Here is a 14,239-nt window from a genome sequence, read left to right as displayed (position 1 = left end):
ATTTTCATCCTAATTGCTAGCTTTCTTCTGCTTTTTTTTTCTTGTCTTCCTGTGTTTCTATGTTCGTTTGTAAGGACTTCAGGAAACAGGTCAACTATGAGGTGGATCAGAGATTTCATGTAAGTAAAAAGGGCGTGGAACATGGTAGTATTCTTGACCTGAGGCCAGGAGGCACGTAAGTGACTCTAGGCTTCTCATTTGGTTCTTAGTCAGGCATGTAACGCCAACGTTGGTGTCAGAGTTAAGTGAGGTATTTAAACAAACATCTAACTTCAAATACACTCGTGTATTTATGGGCCTTTTGCATTCAGTGGGGCCATTCACATGGTAGAGTCTCTCTTGATACCTGGCTGAACTCCTGACTGCCACATTAATAAAGATCTTGTTTGTTTCAGTATTGTTTTGTATTCTAAAATGTAATTATACAATAATATTTTTGTATTTCTTATGTAGTGTGGTGATTTCATTAGGCTTCTTAGTGATTTTTAAAATAACTTAGCGGAGTAATTGAAGTGACTTGCTAAATTTCGCGTAATGGCTTAGTGATGTGGAAAATGTTTGATGCTCTTACTGCTAAGAATTACTTCTTTCCCCAGGGCTTGGGCATCAGTGAGGGCTAGGTTAGCCCTGTTTTCGAGGTGGCAACGTAAGGCATAAACCAAAGTTTTATCCCTTGTGTATCTACTTTACAACTCTGGGAGTTATTAGGAGTCTTGAAAGTGCAAGAAATTTATCCTGTGCTCAACACACCTGGTTTAGCACACTTGATGAAAGGAAAACTAGTTTACAAATCAGCAAAAATAGTATTTGAACAAATGCGGGTATCACGACACGGGAATCACTGCCCACAGTACAGGTACAGATATGTGTCAGTCAGTGGTTTATGTAGGAAACCAGACTCTTTGGAGAGCTGTTGGGACCTTAAGCAAGAAAGTCCAGCCTTTAGATTTAAAAAAAGAAAGTTTTACAGAACTGAATTGATATTTGGGGAATGAAAAATAGGAGTCTATGAATGAACACTGTAGCATGTGTCAGCGGTCGGAAAGGAGGCAAAGAATAAAAGGAGTCGTCACAAAAAGTTTTCCGTGAGCTGCCATTTAGAGCGCCGGGCTGTTAGGATGTTCCTGCTTCCTAAGCCGGAGGAAGCAGCGTGGTACGTCGTCTGTTTGCAAAGTTTGTAGAGTACCTCTGGGATCTTTTGTGAGTGTCAGTCTTTATTACTACCTCCTATTCTATTCCGTTTATTACTGGACCAACTATTAACTTAGCCAGGGCCTGGGCTTGGGTTTGTTTTTGTTTTAATTACAGTCTATATAATTAGTTCCCAGCATGTTGAGGTAATAGAGAGTTGCTCCAGCAAGCTTCCAATTTCCTCATCTCATTAGGTTTTTAACGTGATTATTAGTATAATAATCAACTATGATGATTTCTGTTGTAGCTTTTCACATTCTGCGGTTTGCAGGGTGTCTTGATTGGCTAATTTAGGCAAATTATTTTGATTGTCTTGATGATGGTTGGTTGATTAGAACACAGCAGGGGTATAATTCTTCTGCCTAGGAAACGGAGCACTCTCTTGGATTTTGGTACCAGAGCACTGAGAATTTTTGTGTGTGTGCACATCTAATTATTATATTTGCCCACAACACTAGTCAAATGCCTTGAAAGCAATTACATTAGTGATAGAATGAGCATGGATGATGTTAGGAGAAATTGGCAGCGTGCAGAGGAGGACAGGTAGGAGGGATTTGGAAGAGAAGTGAGGAAACATGGAAGTGGTTGTTTTCTTAGAGTATAGTTGATGCTTATAGGCTCCCCTGATATGGCCATTGCCTAAATTTTCAGGCAGGATTTCTTGTACCACTGGCTAGTCTGGAAGACACACTCCAGGCAAACACAAGTTATTTTGCTCAACTGAGAGTCATCAGGTGGGACGTTTTTTTGTAGGAGGTAAGGAGGATGGCTAGCTAGAAGATTACTTCTGGCCTTAAAAGCTGTGTTGCTCAGTGGAGCCTTGTACTCTGCCATCATGCACTGGTTGTTGCACTGAATCAAGCTAGGGTTGCAAGTCTTTTGTTGATAGTGAAATGGGATTCAGAAATTCAGTGACTCCAGGTCAGATGCCTTCTTTTTTTCTTAGTAAGACAGTTCTGGCAAGTTGTGTGTGCTCTCTCAGGTCACCTTTAGCGTAAGTGGCTGGTATTCTCATGTTGGTGCAAAGCATTCACAAAAGTTCCTCCACCCAGTAAAAGTGTAATTCCACAGAAATGGATGGCTTTGCTTGGATGAAACTGGAGGGACAGGTAGAAGGATGCTGTCTAGTCTTTCTCTTTTCTTCTAAGACACGTGCAATACGCCACAAAAATGTAAAGCCCTTACCATTTGCTAGGATTTTATCTGTGCAGTAGAATAACAGGGAAATGTAATCATATTTGGGGGATTCTTGTAGAGTACTATTTAATATATGAGGATAAAGTTATTTGATTACAATTCATAGTTTTCCTTGGGAAGAGAGTATTTCTAGCAGTAATAATATGAAGAGAGCTAGAGAATACAGATCACTGTTTTGTGTACATCTGCTTACACAATGGAGTGTTAATATCAGTGTATGGCTCCCAAGCATTTCCACAGCAATCGTAATCATAATGGAACTGGAAGTTGTTTCCCACTACTGTCTGGACAGTTCCATGTTATTGTCTGTTAACAATTAGCAAGAATAATCAAAAGCCAATCAAGTATCCTCTGTTGCATTAGCAGCGAAGACAGGTTTAAACTACCTCTGCTGCCTTCTTGAGGGTAACTTGATTTTCCACCACCCTTTGTGATGTTAAAAAAGTAGCTTGTAACTTCTGTCATTTCCTCTGCTGTGGTGCTGCCCCAGGTCTGGCCTGTAAGCGCCCTCTGGGTACAGCAAATGGCTTACTTTTGGAGGGCTAACATCATTGTTTTTATTTTCAAACAGAGGGAATTTCCGAAGTTCTTCACGTTCCGTGCCCGGGATAAGGTAAGCTGTATATTCTTACTACTTTTCTCCTAAGTCTTGGCTTTATCCTTCTTTCACGTAGCTGTTCCTTGCCAGTCCAAGAGGGTGGGAGCTACTTCAGCCCAGCTTCACTGCCTAGTGCGGTGTTTCCTCCTCCCTCGCTGGGCCCGTGATCCGCACACGCAGCAATCGATGTCAGTAACAATGACGAGCCTCCAATATTTGGGGATGAAAATTCGTGCATTTGGAAGCCTGACCTGAAGCTTCTGTTTATGCAGGTTTTAGTCGCAGTGTAACAAGGGAGTGTTGGAAGCAGTACAGTGATTCAGTACTAAACTTTCTGGCTTCTGTGGAGAAGGGGGGTTTGGGGGGGTGAGCTTGAGAACTTGCTGTCTTGCAATTTGTCTTCTACTCTCAGTATTTCAACAATTTCAGTGCAGCTGTTGGTACTAATGACTCTGTATGAGATAAACAGTTCTGGGTTGGATTCATTTGAATTTTTAGTTTTTTAATTAAGTATGGAATTTCATAAGGGGTGTTGTCTAGTTCTTCCCATCCTCAGTGTTTCAGCTTCTTAACCCAGCCTCCTCTTTTACACCCTTTTCTACTTGTATGATGCTGGGTGCCTCCAGTTTGAGGAAGATAGGATTTACCGTCATCTGGAGCCAGCTCTGGCTTTTCAGCTAGAGTTGAACCGAATGCGAAACTTTGATCTCACTGCCATTCCGTGTGCCAACCACAAAATGCATCTCTACCTGGGAGCAGCTAAAGTTGAAGTGGGAACAGAAGTGACAGACTACAGGTTCTTCGTGAGGGCTATTATAAGGCATTCGGATCTGGTTACCAAGGTGAGTTTTGTCACCCGTGCAAGGTCTCTTTCCAAGACAGTGTACAAAACACTGCAGGTCATTCTGGGAACCTGCGTGCAAGCATATTGCCTGCATAGAGTACCGTGGATCTTTGCTAGTGTTGGCTCTGCAGAAGCATGTCTTTGAAGACCTATAGCATAGTATTCCTCTGCTTCAAGGAGATTTTTCTGTGGCCCAAGTGGATAGTCAGGAATCCTTGCATTTTGAGGCAACAGTTGTTTCTGTGTTTCTCCTGTGCTACTGCAGAAATGGTTTGCCCTGTCTAGTTTGGGATTTATGCTGACCTAAACGAGGGCACAAGTCAGCCGGGTCTGCGAGTCCAAGCAGTGGGAGTACGGGCTCTGTGAGTGTCATGGATCTGTTTCAGGGTTGCACACCCTGCTGAAGCTAATGTAACCTGTTTTCTCAGTCAAGTCCTTCTGCAGTTTTTCAAACACTGTATTCTTGGGCTGTGATTTTTGAGTAGAAAGTAAATTATTTGTTGACTCTATCTGGCAGGAAGCCTCCTTTGAGTATCTGCAAAATGAGGGAGAGCGATTGCTTTTGGAAGCCATGGATGAGTTGGAGGTGGCATTTAATAATACCAACGTGCGCACTGACTGCAATCACATCTTCTTAAATTTTGTGCCTACTGTCATCATGGACCCATCTAAGGTATGATCTCTTCCCTAGCTCTGAACTGTTTGTTTTTCTTGTGCTTGACTCACCAGAATGAAATGGTCTTTTGTTGCCTTTTTATACTATGTAAGTGCACCTATGGATTGAGTACATTTTAATACCGTTTGGTGAATGACATGCAGTTTCTACTAGCTATTTTATAACAGAAAGCACAGGAAACTGGGGACCAGCATTGGAAATGGTGACATGAGGGTCAGTTTAGTTGCTCTACAAATACTGGAGTTTTGCTTTTCAGTAAAGAAAGTGCAGTCACATAACTAATGGATGTCTCTAACTAAAGACCACTTGTTGAGCTGCTAAACCAACTCCTCTTCAAAAGCAGAGGGAATGCTTTTTATTTTAGCTAGTTAAGGCAAGCAATTAGTTTGTTTCACATTAGGAACCTGTTTGGCAGTGAAGAGGAAGAAAGCTTTGTTTTTTCTTCCAATCTATGAATAAGTATTAAATGTAAGATTTCAGAACTAGCAGGGCTCATACTTTTAGTGGAGTAACGCTGTCCTTCAGGCAATGCAGCTCACTTCCTCTGTGTAAACTAAGGAACAGTTTATTAAAAATATGTTTTGTATTTGAAACTAAACTTATTTTTTCATTGTGTGTTTGAGAGAAACAATTTTAATAAGGAAATAGCTTTAAATGCTCTTCTGTTTGTTACAGAAGTCCAGACTCTATCCAAATAAAACGCGAGATAAATCATGAACTTAAAAAGAATTTGTAAATTCAGCAAGAAAAAGGAGTGCCTCATTTTCATTCTCTGATACAAAACCACAGAGATCAACATTATAAATAAATGAACGTTAAGCTTTGTAGATGCATAAATGAAAGTGTTTAGGCATAAAGCACGTTTCTGGTTAGCAGAACCACCACAAAGAAAGTCCCAAATAAACTGTAAAGGCTGCATTTAGTTGGAAATCAACATTCTGTTCATGGTTACCGAAAGATGAGAGCTGACCTTTCCTTACGAGAATAACTGAAAGTTTAAAAAGATGAATTGGTTATCAAAATAAGTATCTCTTGCTTGCTGACTTTTAAATCGTGATTAAAAATTGGTGGCTTAAATCACTTTTGAATAAATCCTTTCTTGGTGCATCCAAAATCTTTAGTTCCCAGGAAGTTCAGAAGAAGCTGGGATATTCAGCCCCTGGAAGTTAGGCTGCCCTCAAATGTGTACCCTGACTTTTCCCTGAGCTGCTGTGGAAAAGAGACTTTTTATTTTTTGAAAGAATGTTAAAAACAGCCTATAAATTGCCTTCTTTTAATATGCGCTATTTGCCAACAGTAGTATATTATAAAGTTTAATAGAACACCAGAAGGCCAAGCTCCAAGTAGTAATTGCTTTGTTGATTTAAAGCACCGTACCGCATGTGCGGTGAAACATGATTATTGTGCATATAAGTGCTACATAACTGTTTGTCAAGGATTTCACTTTCCTGCATTTTGTGGTTCTTAGTTGTGAGCTATGCCTGCAGGAGGAAAGGTAGGCGAAGGGGAAGCAGTGGGCACGCTGTGCCTTGCGGGGCGTGATGTGCCGCGAGGAAAAAGGGGTGTGAATCCAGCGCTGTCCCTCGACCTCAGTAGTCCCCAGGTTGAGTTCAGTTCCTGCCTATCTCAAGGCTCGTTAGGATGAGAAGGGACAGGCCACCGAGGTCCCATAGCAGCACTGGGCACATGCTGCTGGTTGGTGCTTCCATCTCTCCTCTTCTGTGATGATTCCCCTGCACGCTGACGTGCCCCTTTGAGCAGGACATTACAGCAGCAGGATGGAGGGGTGACAAAGCGGTGGATGTGTCCAGAAAGGTGAGGGACATTCTTCTCATGTGTTTTAAGATCGAAGAATCCGTGCGGAGCATGGTGATGCGCTATGGGAGTCGCCTGTGGAAACTCCGGGTCCTCCAGGCTGAGCTTAAGATCAACATTCGTTTGACGCCAACTGGGAAGGCAATTCCCATTCGTCTCTTCTTGACCAATGAGTCAGGCTACTACTTGGACATCAGCCTGTACAAAGAAGTGACAGACTCCAGAACAGGACAGGTACGGTTCCATATGGCTCCATAGTTTGATGAGAAAATTATCTGGGGGGAACGCATTATACCTGATGAAGCTCTTCTGTCGTTTGTGGTGTTTTCAGGTAATACAAAATTGCCATTCGACTTTGCCAAAGGAGGAAGAATGTAAAAATAATCGTGTAATAGGCGTGTAGGTGTGCAAAATGTAATCAATTATGTAAAAGTGCATGTCTTCTAATTGTTTTGTACGTACCTTCAGTCATTTGTACATCTGTTTTCCTCTGTGGCAGAGTGCTCAAAAAAGTAATGGAAAAGTAATCAGTGTTGGTGCTTATCCTGTAAGTTGTAATAAAAAATATTATTAATTATACGTTTCTTTGAGTAGATAGAGAAAATCTGTGAACTTGTCTTTTAAATTCTAAAGATCTAGGGAATGACCTGGGTAGGATGATATAAAATTATTGAAGATGCTTTTATATCATTTTTATGAAGCATAATGGGCTCTTCTGTAATGGTTGTGGCTATTCTGGTATTTCTGCTTTTCATGGCATAGAATAGTGTGGTTAACTGAAATACCTACATATGCTAAAATACATGGAGCATAAGATGCATGAAAAATATTTAAATACAGAAATGTTTACATCTCCCTCTGTAATAATCTCTCTGCCATGCAGTAGTAGCAGCAGAATAAATCACTTGGGCACCATTAATGTTGAACACAAAGTGCTGAGTCACCTTTTCTCCCCCTCTTCTCCATTTAAATTTCTCCAGCAAGCTGCCTGGGCGTACAGCCCGTCCAGTTCTGCAGATCCTAGAACAGATAGTGTCTGTGTGGTTTACTTCATTTCTGCCTTTGAGTGGAGATGAGGAAAGAAAAGAACATTTTAATAATCTCCAATGGCTGAACTTAACACTTGAGTTTCGTTAGTCATTTGTGAAGGTCACCTTTCCTCTTAAACTCTGTCTCTGATGAGCTTTATTTTTTTAAAGCTAGGAGAATGCGCTTGTGTGTGTACAGCTTTTAGCAACTTTTCCAATATTTGATTTTTTTAAATTTGACCCCCCCCCCCCCCCAATATTAAACCAGTTCTATTAAAAAATTGTACTGATAGGAATTATTTTGATTGACTCTTTGAGCAGTTGGGAGGAAGGTTTGTTTTAAAAAACTAGTACCTTCAAACGTTGTAAGAAACTTCAGTAAATCTTCCCCCTCATGATGAAGGTTTATAGGACGGGTTCAGATCTATGTATTTTTTCCTGTGTTTTCAGAGGGTTATTTTGAACTTAGCATATTCTTTTAAAAAAAAATTCAAACATTACTGATGTACCGGGTGCTGGGCACTTTCATGACTTCTGAAGAACGGAAAAATAGATTCGTCATGAAAGAATGACCCTGATCTCATTTTGCAGTTTCTGTGGCTATGAGTGGCGATGCCTAGTACAGAATTCTCCAGTTCCCACAGAACTGCTCAGAAGCTTTCCAGAGATTGAAGGAGAATTGGTCCCCAAGTGCAGTAACAGATCCTAACACAGGCGCTGTCACAAATGCTTGTTACCCTGAATAAATATTTCTCCCATTGAAGAAGCTACTTCACAAAGCAACGTTTGTGAAGACTGAAGAGAGCATGAACTACTGTTTTTAATCTAAAAACTAAAATAGGCTTTACGTACTGAATTTTATCTTTAGTGGAATTCTTCAATTAAATCACCTTCAATTAGAAAAAGATCTGCCATTCGTAACGATGGATCTGATCACCATTCTGTTAAAAACAGCCTAATCATGTTGCTTCTGTCAGGTGTGTTTCTGTTGAGCAGCATTCATGCAGCGTTGTCCCAGTTAAGCAGTGCTCCTCCTGTTTCTTAGTTGAAATAGATTTCCTTCTGAGTCCTGGCTGAGTGGAATATATAGTGCCATGAAGCATGGCAGCTGATAATTCATGCTGCTACTCTGGGAAAATCTTTTAAACTTATAATATCAAAACTTCAAGCCAAATGACATATGCAAGTCTTGACCTAGCTTCCATGATCAGTCAGTGGAGATAGAGATACCGTGCTGTTCGACTACATAAATAACAGAGTTCTCCTCTCTGCTCCCAGCTATCACAATCCATCGGCATAGATACGGTGTCAGGGGAAATACTGGTGAATGTGAAGTCATCTAAGTCGCAGGCTTTTTTTCTGTGGGGATGTGGCTCTCTTCACTTCCCTTTCTGCTGTGATATGGTAATAAGTCAGTGATGCTCAGATCCGCGCAGTAATGGTCCAGCCCTGTCTCCAAAGGGTAGTAATGCATGATGAAGCATGGTGTTACAGGATAGGCGAGTATTAACGTATTTGTAGAGAACAGAAACAAGCCTGATCAGTCTGGAATGTCCTGATGATTTTTGGTAAACTTTGAGTGAGATAGGTGTATGGAACCAGTGGATTAAACTGTAATTGGTTGTGTTTTGTGCTGCAGATTATGTTCCAGGCATATGGGGATAAACAGGGACCACTTCATGGGATGCTGATCAATACTCCGTACGTGACCAAAGACCTGCTTCAGTCCAAGAGATTCCAGGCGCAGTCTTTAGGGACATCATATGTCTATGACATTCCTGAGATGTTTCGGCAGGTAAGTGTTCTTAAGGCCCGGTGGCTTGTTCTAAACTTTTGTACCTGCAAAGCACTCCTATCAGTTGCCATCCTTGCTTGTCAGGGAAACAAGTGGCCTGGAGTGGCTGACAGTGGTCTCCCAGGGTCTATACAGCTGTGGCTTCGGTCTACTTGGAAAGAAATTAGGGCTCCTGATACACTGCTGCTGTGGTTCCATTAATAAGTCAAACCGTAGAAGCTGAAATGTGAACCGTCTTGCGTTTCTTGTTCATGTTTCTCTGTTTTCCCACCCTGTTATCCAGCCTTCCTAGAGGGCTGGACAGTGCAGGGGTGATAGTTCCTAGGATAGGACTCCTACATCGTTAAATATGTTAATGAGTTGCTGAATTGATTGTGTATCTGATTTGCTGGGTTCTATCGTGAATCACATAATTTGAATTATGCTGCTTAGAGTGAAACTGTGTTTCAGAGTTTAAATGCCAAAGTGATATCCACTGAATACTGTCAGCCAAACTGGGAGGAGCGATATTTCAGAGTGTTCTGTGTTGAATATTAAGTCACAGTGGACTGAATAAAAATATTTGCAGATGACATTCTTAATAAGAAGTTATCTTTTCATCTTCTAGTCTTTGATTAAACTCTGGGAGTCTATGAATGAACATGCATTCCTGCCAACACCGCCGCTGCCTTCTGACATACTAACGTACACTGAATTGGTGTTGGATGATCAGGGCCAGCTCGTGCACATGAACAGGCTGCCGGGAGGAAATGAGGCAAGTTGCACTTTCTTTAACACTACTTTTCTTTCCATATCCTGCACTACATTGTGTTTTGGACTAGGTTTGACAATTGTAATGAAAATTTACCAGCCAGGCACAAAATCTATTCATTCAGTCTTTCACAGATGAAATCTCTCTCTTGAAAATGAGATTTTTGTTTCATTAAAACTTAATACCTTCCATACAATGGGTATTTTAACCTCCATAGTAAATGATGATTCCATTTCAAACCTGTGCCTATGCTGTTTTTCCTTCATAATTAAAAAGTGCTCATTCAGCTATTCCAGGTAACTGAGGTTTGTGTTTGAGCAAAATATGTTTTACAAGACTAAATAGAAATGTTTTCATTTGCTTAAAAAATGAAAACCCAATTTTATGCTTTCTGTGTAAGTACTCACCGCGCAGTGTTTGTGCAGCACACCGGCAAGGTGTGTGCAACATCCCCCTCTAGCGAATGATTTACTTGAGGCGAACAACCTGCTGATGCTGTTGGGATAATAGAGTTACTCCTTCAGCTCAAGCAGGAGGAGGCTGTACTGTTGTGGTGGGCTGTTGCTGGTGTGTCGTTACATTAGCAAGCCAAAGATTGCAGCATCGAAATGACTGGAGAATAAAGCTAACTAGTAGAAGATGTGTTTAATTTTTTTTTGCCTAGGCTAGGTGGGATTCAGTAAGTGAATGTTGCTACAGTGATTTAAATTCAAACAGTTTTAAGTAGTGGTATCATTTATTTTTTCTTAGCATCATTGAACTAGCACCATCCTTTTGCTAGATATATAACTTCAGATTTGCAAAAGGTCTGTTCAGAAACGTCAAGTATAGTGATGAGAGGAAATAGGGGTTTTCATCACTATTTACTGCCTGTATCTTGCCAGGGGGAGGTTTTGAATATGATGTTTTCAGATTGAACCTAATCAGTAAATGGTGACTCTGGGAGCACTGCGTCCTTGTCTTTTGCTGGCCTATAGCTGAAATGTTTTAACTAGTATAATTAAACCTGAAATGAGCTATTCCCTACATTCTTCGTGAAAGCTGGGGCTGCAGTGCTGTGGAGGCTTATGCCATCATCTTTCTCTCTTTCTCTGCTCTTATTCAGCGTTTGAGTGGATGGTGGCTAGGGAAATAGCAAAGTCCCTCAGGGACGTAGCTCTGTTCTTGCTGAAATTACAAGCACAGAGCTGCCTGGGCATGAACATGTAGTGTTTACTCTGCCAGTATGAATACAAATAGTCTTATTATAAGAGATTCTGTACTCAAAGACCACCAAAAAAAATTAGGAGTTTTTTTAACCCTTGGTAGACTTTGTTGTGCTCAATCTGAAAAGAAATTACATGGCTCTCGTGGTGTGCATAGTGGTGTTATCTAATGCAGAGGTTCAGGCCCTGCCTGTGTGGTTGTTACACCGAGGGGTTGAGTCGCTGGAAAGTGAGATAAACAAGGGGAAAATAAGTGTTCCCCCCCACATTTTTCAGTCTGGCTGCTGAAGATCGCTTCTTGTGGATGTATACGGCAGACTCTAAACCGCTTTTTAACAACTTCCCAGAAATGAGGTGAGGGTGCTGGCCGCAGAGATGAAATCCCAGCCCAGGGTTCGGTGTCTCAGAGAAGCCTAGCGAGTGGTCAGACCGAGGAGGTGCTCTGCGCCTCCCCGGAGAGGCATGCGGCTCGCTCCTGGGAGCGCCGTGCTGTCAGCCCGGCCTGTCTGCAGCCGGACGAGTCGCTGTAGGACCATGTGCAGCTGGAATGAGGTTGGAGGCTTTGGTATTGAATTCCGTTACCAATAGCCACTGCACACAATAGCGCTCATTCACAGGTGAGAGCGGACAATCTGAGGAAGAGGTTCCAGCAGCAGTCTGAAGGACAGGTGACATTCAGAAGGCGACGAGGATTCATTCCTCCACGCTGCACTTCCTTTATCTGGATGAACGGACTTTAGGCTTTTATGGTTTAATTCCATTCAGCTGAGGGAACAAATTTTCACAAATGTGTGCTCAAGTTGAAGATGGCTGCAGTGGTAGAGAAGGAAGAGACAAGATGCTAGATAAATTCAGAGCGTAAGCCTTTTCTTTGTTAAGGCTGTAAGTGGATCCATTCTGCTTTTTTTGACAATCAGTCTGCATAGCATCTGGGCAGAGAAATACAGCATCTTATCTGCCAGGAAGCAAAGATCCTTGGGGTAATCCATCTATGTGGCAGTAGCTGTGGTAGTATTGCATAGGAAGAGGAGACATGCCACAAGGAGCAGGAGAAAATACTAATTAGTTCTGCACTTCTTCCATATGATACAATGGTGAACCATTCTCAAAATATGGCACGTTTCCTTGGCTCTCTAAACTTGTCTGAATTTGTTAAGGAAGAGTTTTGTCCTCAGATAGATGTGTTTGATTTCAAAATGCCAGAATCCCGTATACACTGAAAATCGTGTTACAGGGGAGATGATCCCTAAAGAAATGAGTACAGCGGGGAGGTCGAGGTTCCCAGGCTTTGCAGTGGCTTACTTGGTAGCCTTAGTCAAAGATTTCACTGCTTCAGTTTGTTCATATCCTAGTAAGATGGGACTGCTTTGGGCTGTTACAAGGATAATTTAGACAAATATGTTTTAAGAGTCTTTGACTTGGTACTTGCTACATAAGTGCGGGATATTACCTTATACAGCATTCCCCCAGTTTTGGTTAGTAACCCTTGCTGGTCAGTGCCAATGGAGTCTGTGCCCTGGAGATCCAGAGGCGTAAGGTGTTTCCAGTTCAGACCCCGATGAGCTGACAGGCGGGAGTGCTTGGTAGGAACTTTCCAAGTAAATATGATTTTTTTTTTTCTTTCTTCCCAGCAAAAGTTGCTGATTTTCTGAATCCAAAGTCTTTTGAGAGATTGTACACCAGGTGTTTTTTACTAAAGAGGAAATTCCTGTTGAAAACTTGTGACTGTGGTAAATATAGCTGCTGTTTAGTGCGTTTGGGTTCCTATGACTGTTCTACTTGTTTCAGATCAGAGACTCAAACACAGCTATTCCCCCATTGCAAGTGGGTGCCTTACCGTGGTGGTATCGGCTGTTCCGAGGTAGGGCTTGTCTTCCCTGTTGGAGCTGTGCTACACAGTATGAACAGGGACGTTTTCTCTATGTGAAAAGGGATCAAGACACTCTTCCTCTTAGAGCATTCAGCTGAGCTGACTGCCCTGATTTTTTTAGCTAGCAGGCGAAATTGAGAAACCAGCGTAAAATCCAGGAGACTTGTGGTTAGTGTGGTCAGCTGGATGTCAACAACCAAAGTTGCAGTCCCTGCTCTAATACAAGGCAGAGCAGGAGCTCGAAGCCAGGTTTCTCCTGTCCTCTCAGAGTTTGCAAGCAGTGTTCTGGGCTAACCTGTCTGTGTTTTCAGGAAAATCTGTGAAATGGGAATTCTGAAGAACTTCCACAGTACAAGAGGTTTTTCTCCGCTTAGCTTGTGACCACTTCACGTAGCCCACCACCTCATTTGGCAGTAATTATCTCTTTGCTAGTAGTCACAACAAAGAAGCCAAGGACTTAATGGACCATGAAAATACAACTTGCTATTTATTCCTAGACAGTGCTTGCTTCTTCTGAGCAGAGGATCCCGTGTCTTGTCATGGCCGCGCGGGGGAGCTTGCAGTGCTGCTGGCCCTGCCGCCCGCTCTTGCGGCACAGAAGACATCACTAACGCAGGGCCTTCTTCCAACCTCTCGTCCACTCAGGGCAGCCAGGGTTCTTCCTGAAGCGCATCTGCTGTTTCTTTGGACTGCAGACAGAATCCTGGATGTTGCCTGGAGCTTTCTGCTAGATGGTTTCTATTCTGGATCCTTCATGTTAAGCTAGTGAACTGTGTCCTGGTCTCTAGTTAGGCTTTTCTTTGTTTTTTGTTTTGTTTTTTTTTTGTTGTTGTTGTTTGTTTGTTTGTTTGTTTGTTTTTAATGTGTGTGTCCGCTGTTACTAGTCTGGCTGCTTTGACACCTCTGCTCACACGTGAGAGTGTTCTGATAAGCTCTGTCTGCTACCACAGGATTTCAGTAAGCCAACACCCTTGACAAGACTGAATGTGCCACACTAAAAAGTTGAGAACAGTTTGTAAATAATTTTCAGAGCCAGCAGATAGAGAAGGGAGCTGAAGAAAACACTATTTTATTAGCAGAATCAAACACCAGTTGATAGCTCCCTTCTAATGCTCCTGAGTAAAGACTGAATAGACTTTGGGACAAATGGGGTATAATTCGTTGTATTAACTGTGAGCATATCAAGAACTAAGCACCAGAGGTGGATGCTCAGCCTGACTCCAGTCTGACTCTTAAGATAGACACGGACCATTTTGATGTACAGAGTTT

The 14,239-nt window shown here is 42.0% G+C and overlaps 1 protein-coding gene across 10 annotated transcripts in view; it reads left to right on the top strand.

Moving 5' to 3' along the window:
• ACACA (acetyl-CoA carboxylase alpha) overlaps window positions 1-14,239 on the top strand; it is a 151,199-nt gene that overhangs the window by 76,869 nt on the left and 60,091 nt on the right. For 8 of the 10 annotated variants that reach the window (XM_087751911.1, XM_087751910.1, XM_087751909.1 and 5 more), the window contains 7 exons: window positions 75-119; window positions 2,960-3,001; window positions 3,613-3,828; window positions 4,348-4,503; window positions 6,352-6,555; window positions 8,989-9,144; window positions 9,752-9,898. In XM_087751911.1, the coding sequence (XP_087608037.1) occupies window positions 75-119; window positions 2,960-3,001; window positions 3,613-3,828; window positions 4,348-4,503; window positions 6,352-6,555; window positions 8,989-9,144; window positions 9,752-9,898 (966 nt within the window). The remainder of the gene's footprint in view (window positions 1-74; window positions 120-2,959; window positions 3,002-3,612; window positions 3,829-4,347; window positions 4,504-6,351; window positions 6,556-8,988; window positions 9,145-9,751; window positions 9,899-14,239) is intronic. The other 2 variants (XM_087751916.1, XM_087751914.1) reach the window with 1 other exon arrangement.

The sequence above is a fragment of the Nipponia nippon genome, unplaced genomic scaffold (assembly GCF_047370975.1).
Source record: "Nipponia nippon isolate SJK-2023a ecotype South Korea unplaced genomic scaffold, ASM4737097v1 scaffold_15, whole genome shotgun sequence".
NCBI classification, from domain to species: domain Eukaryota; kingdom Metazoa; phylum Chordata; class Aves; order Pelecaniformes; family Threskiornithidae; genus Nipponia; species Nipponia nippon.
This window is presented reverse-complemented; position numbering and strand designations above follow the sequence as displayed.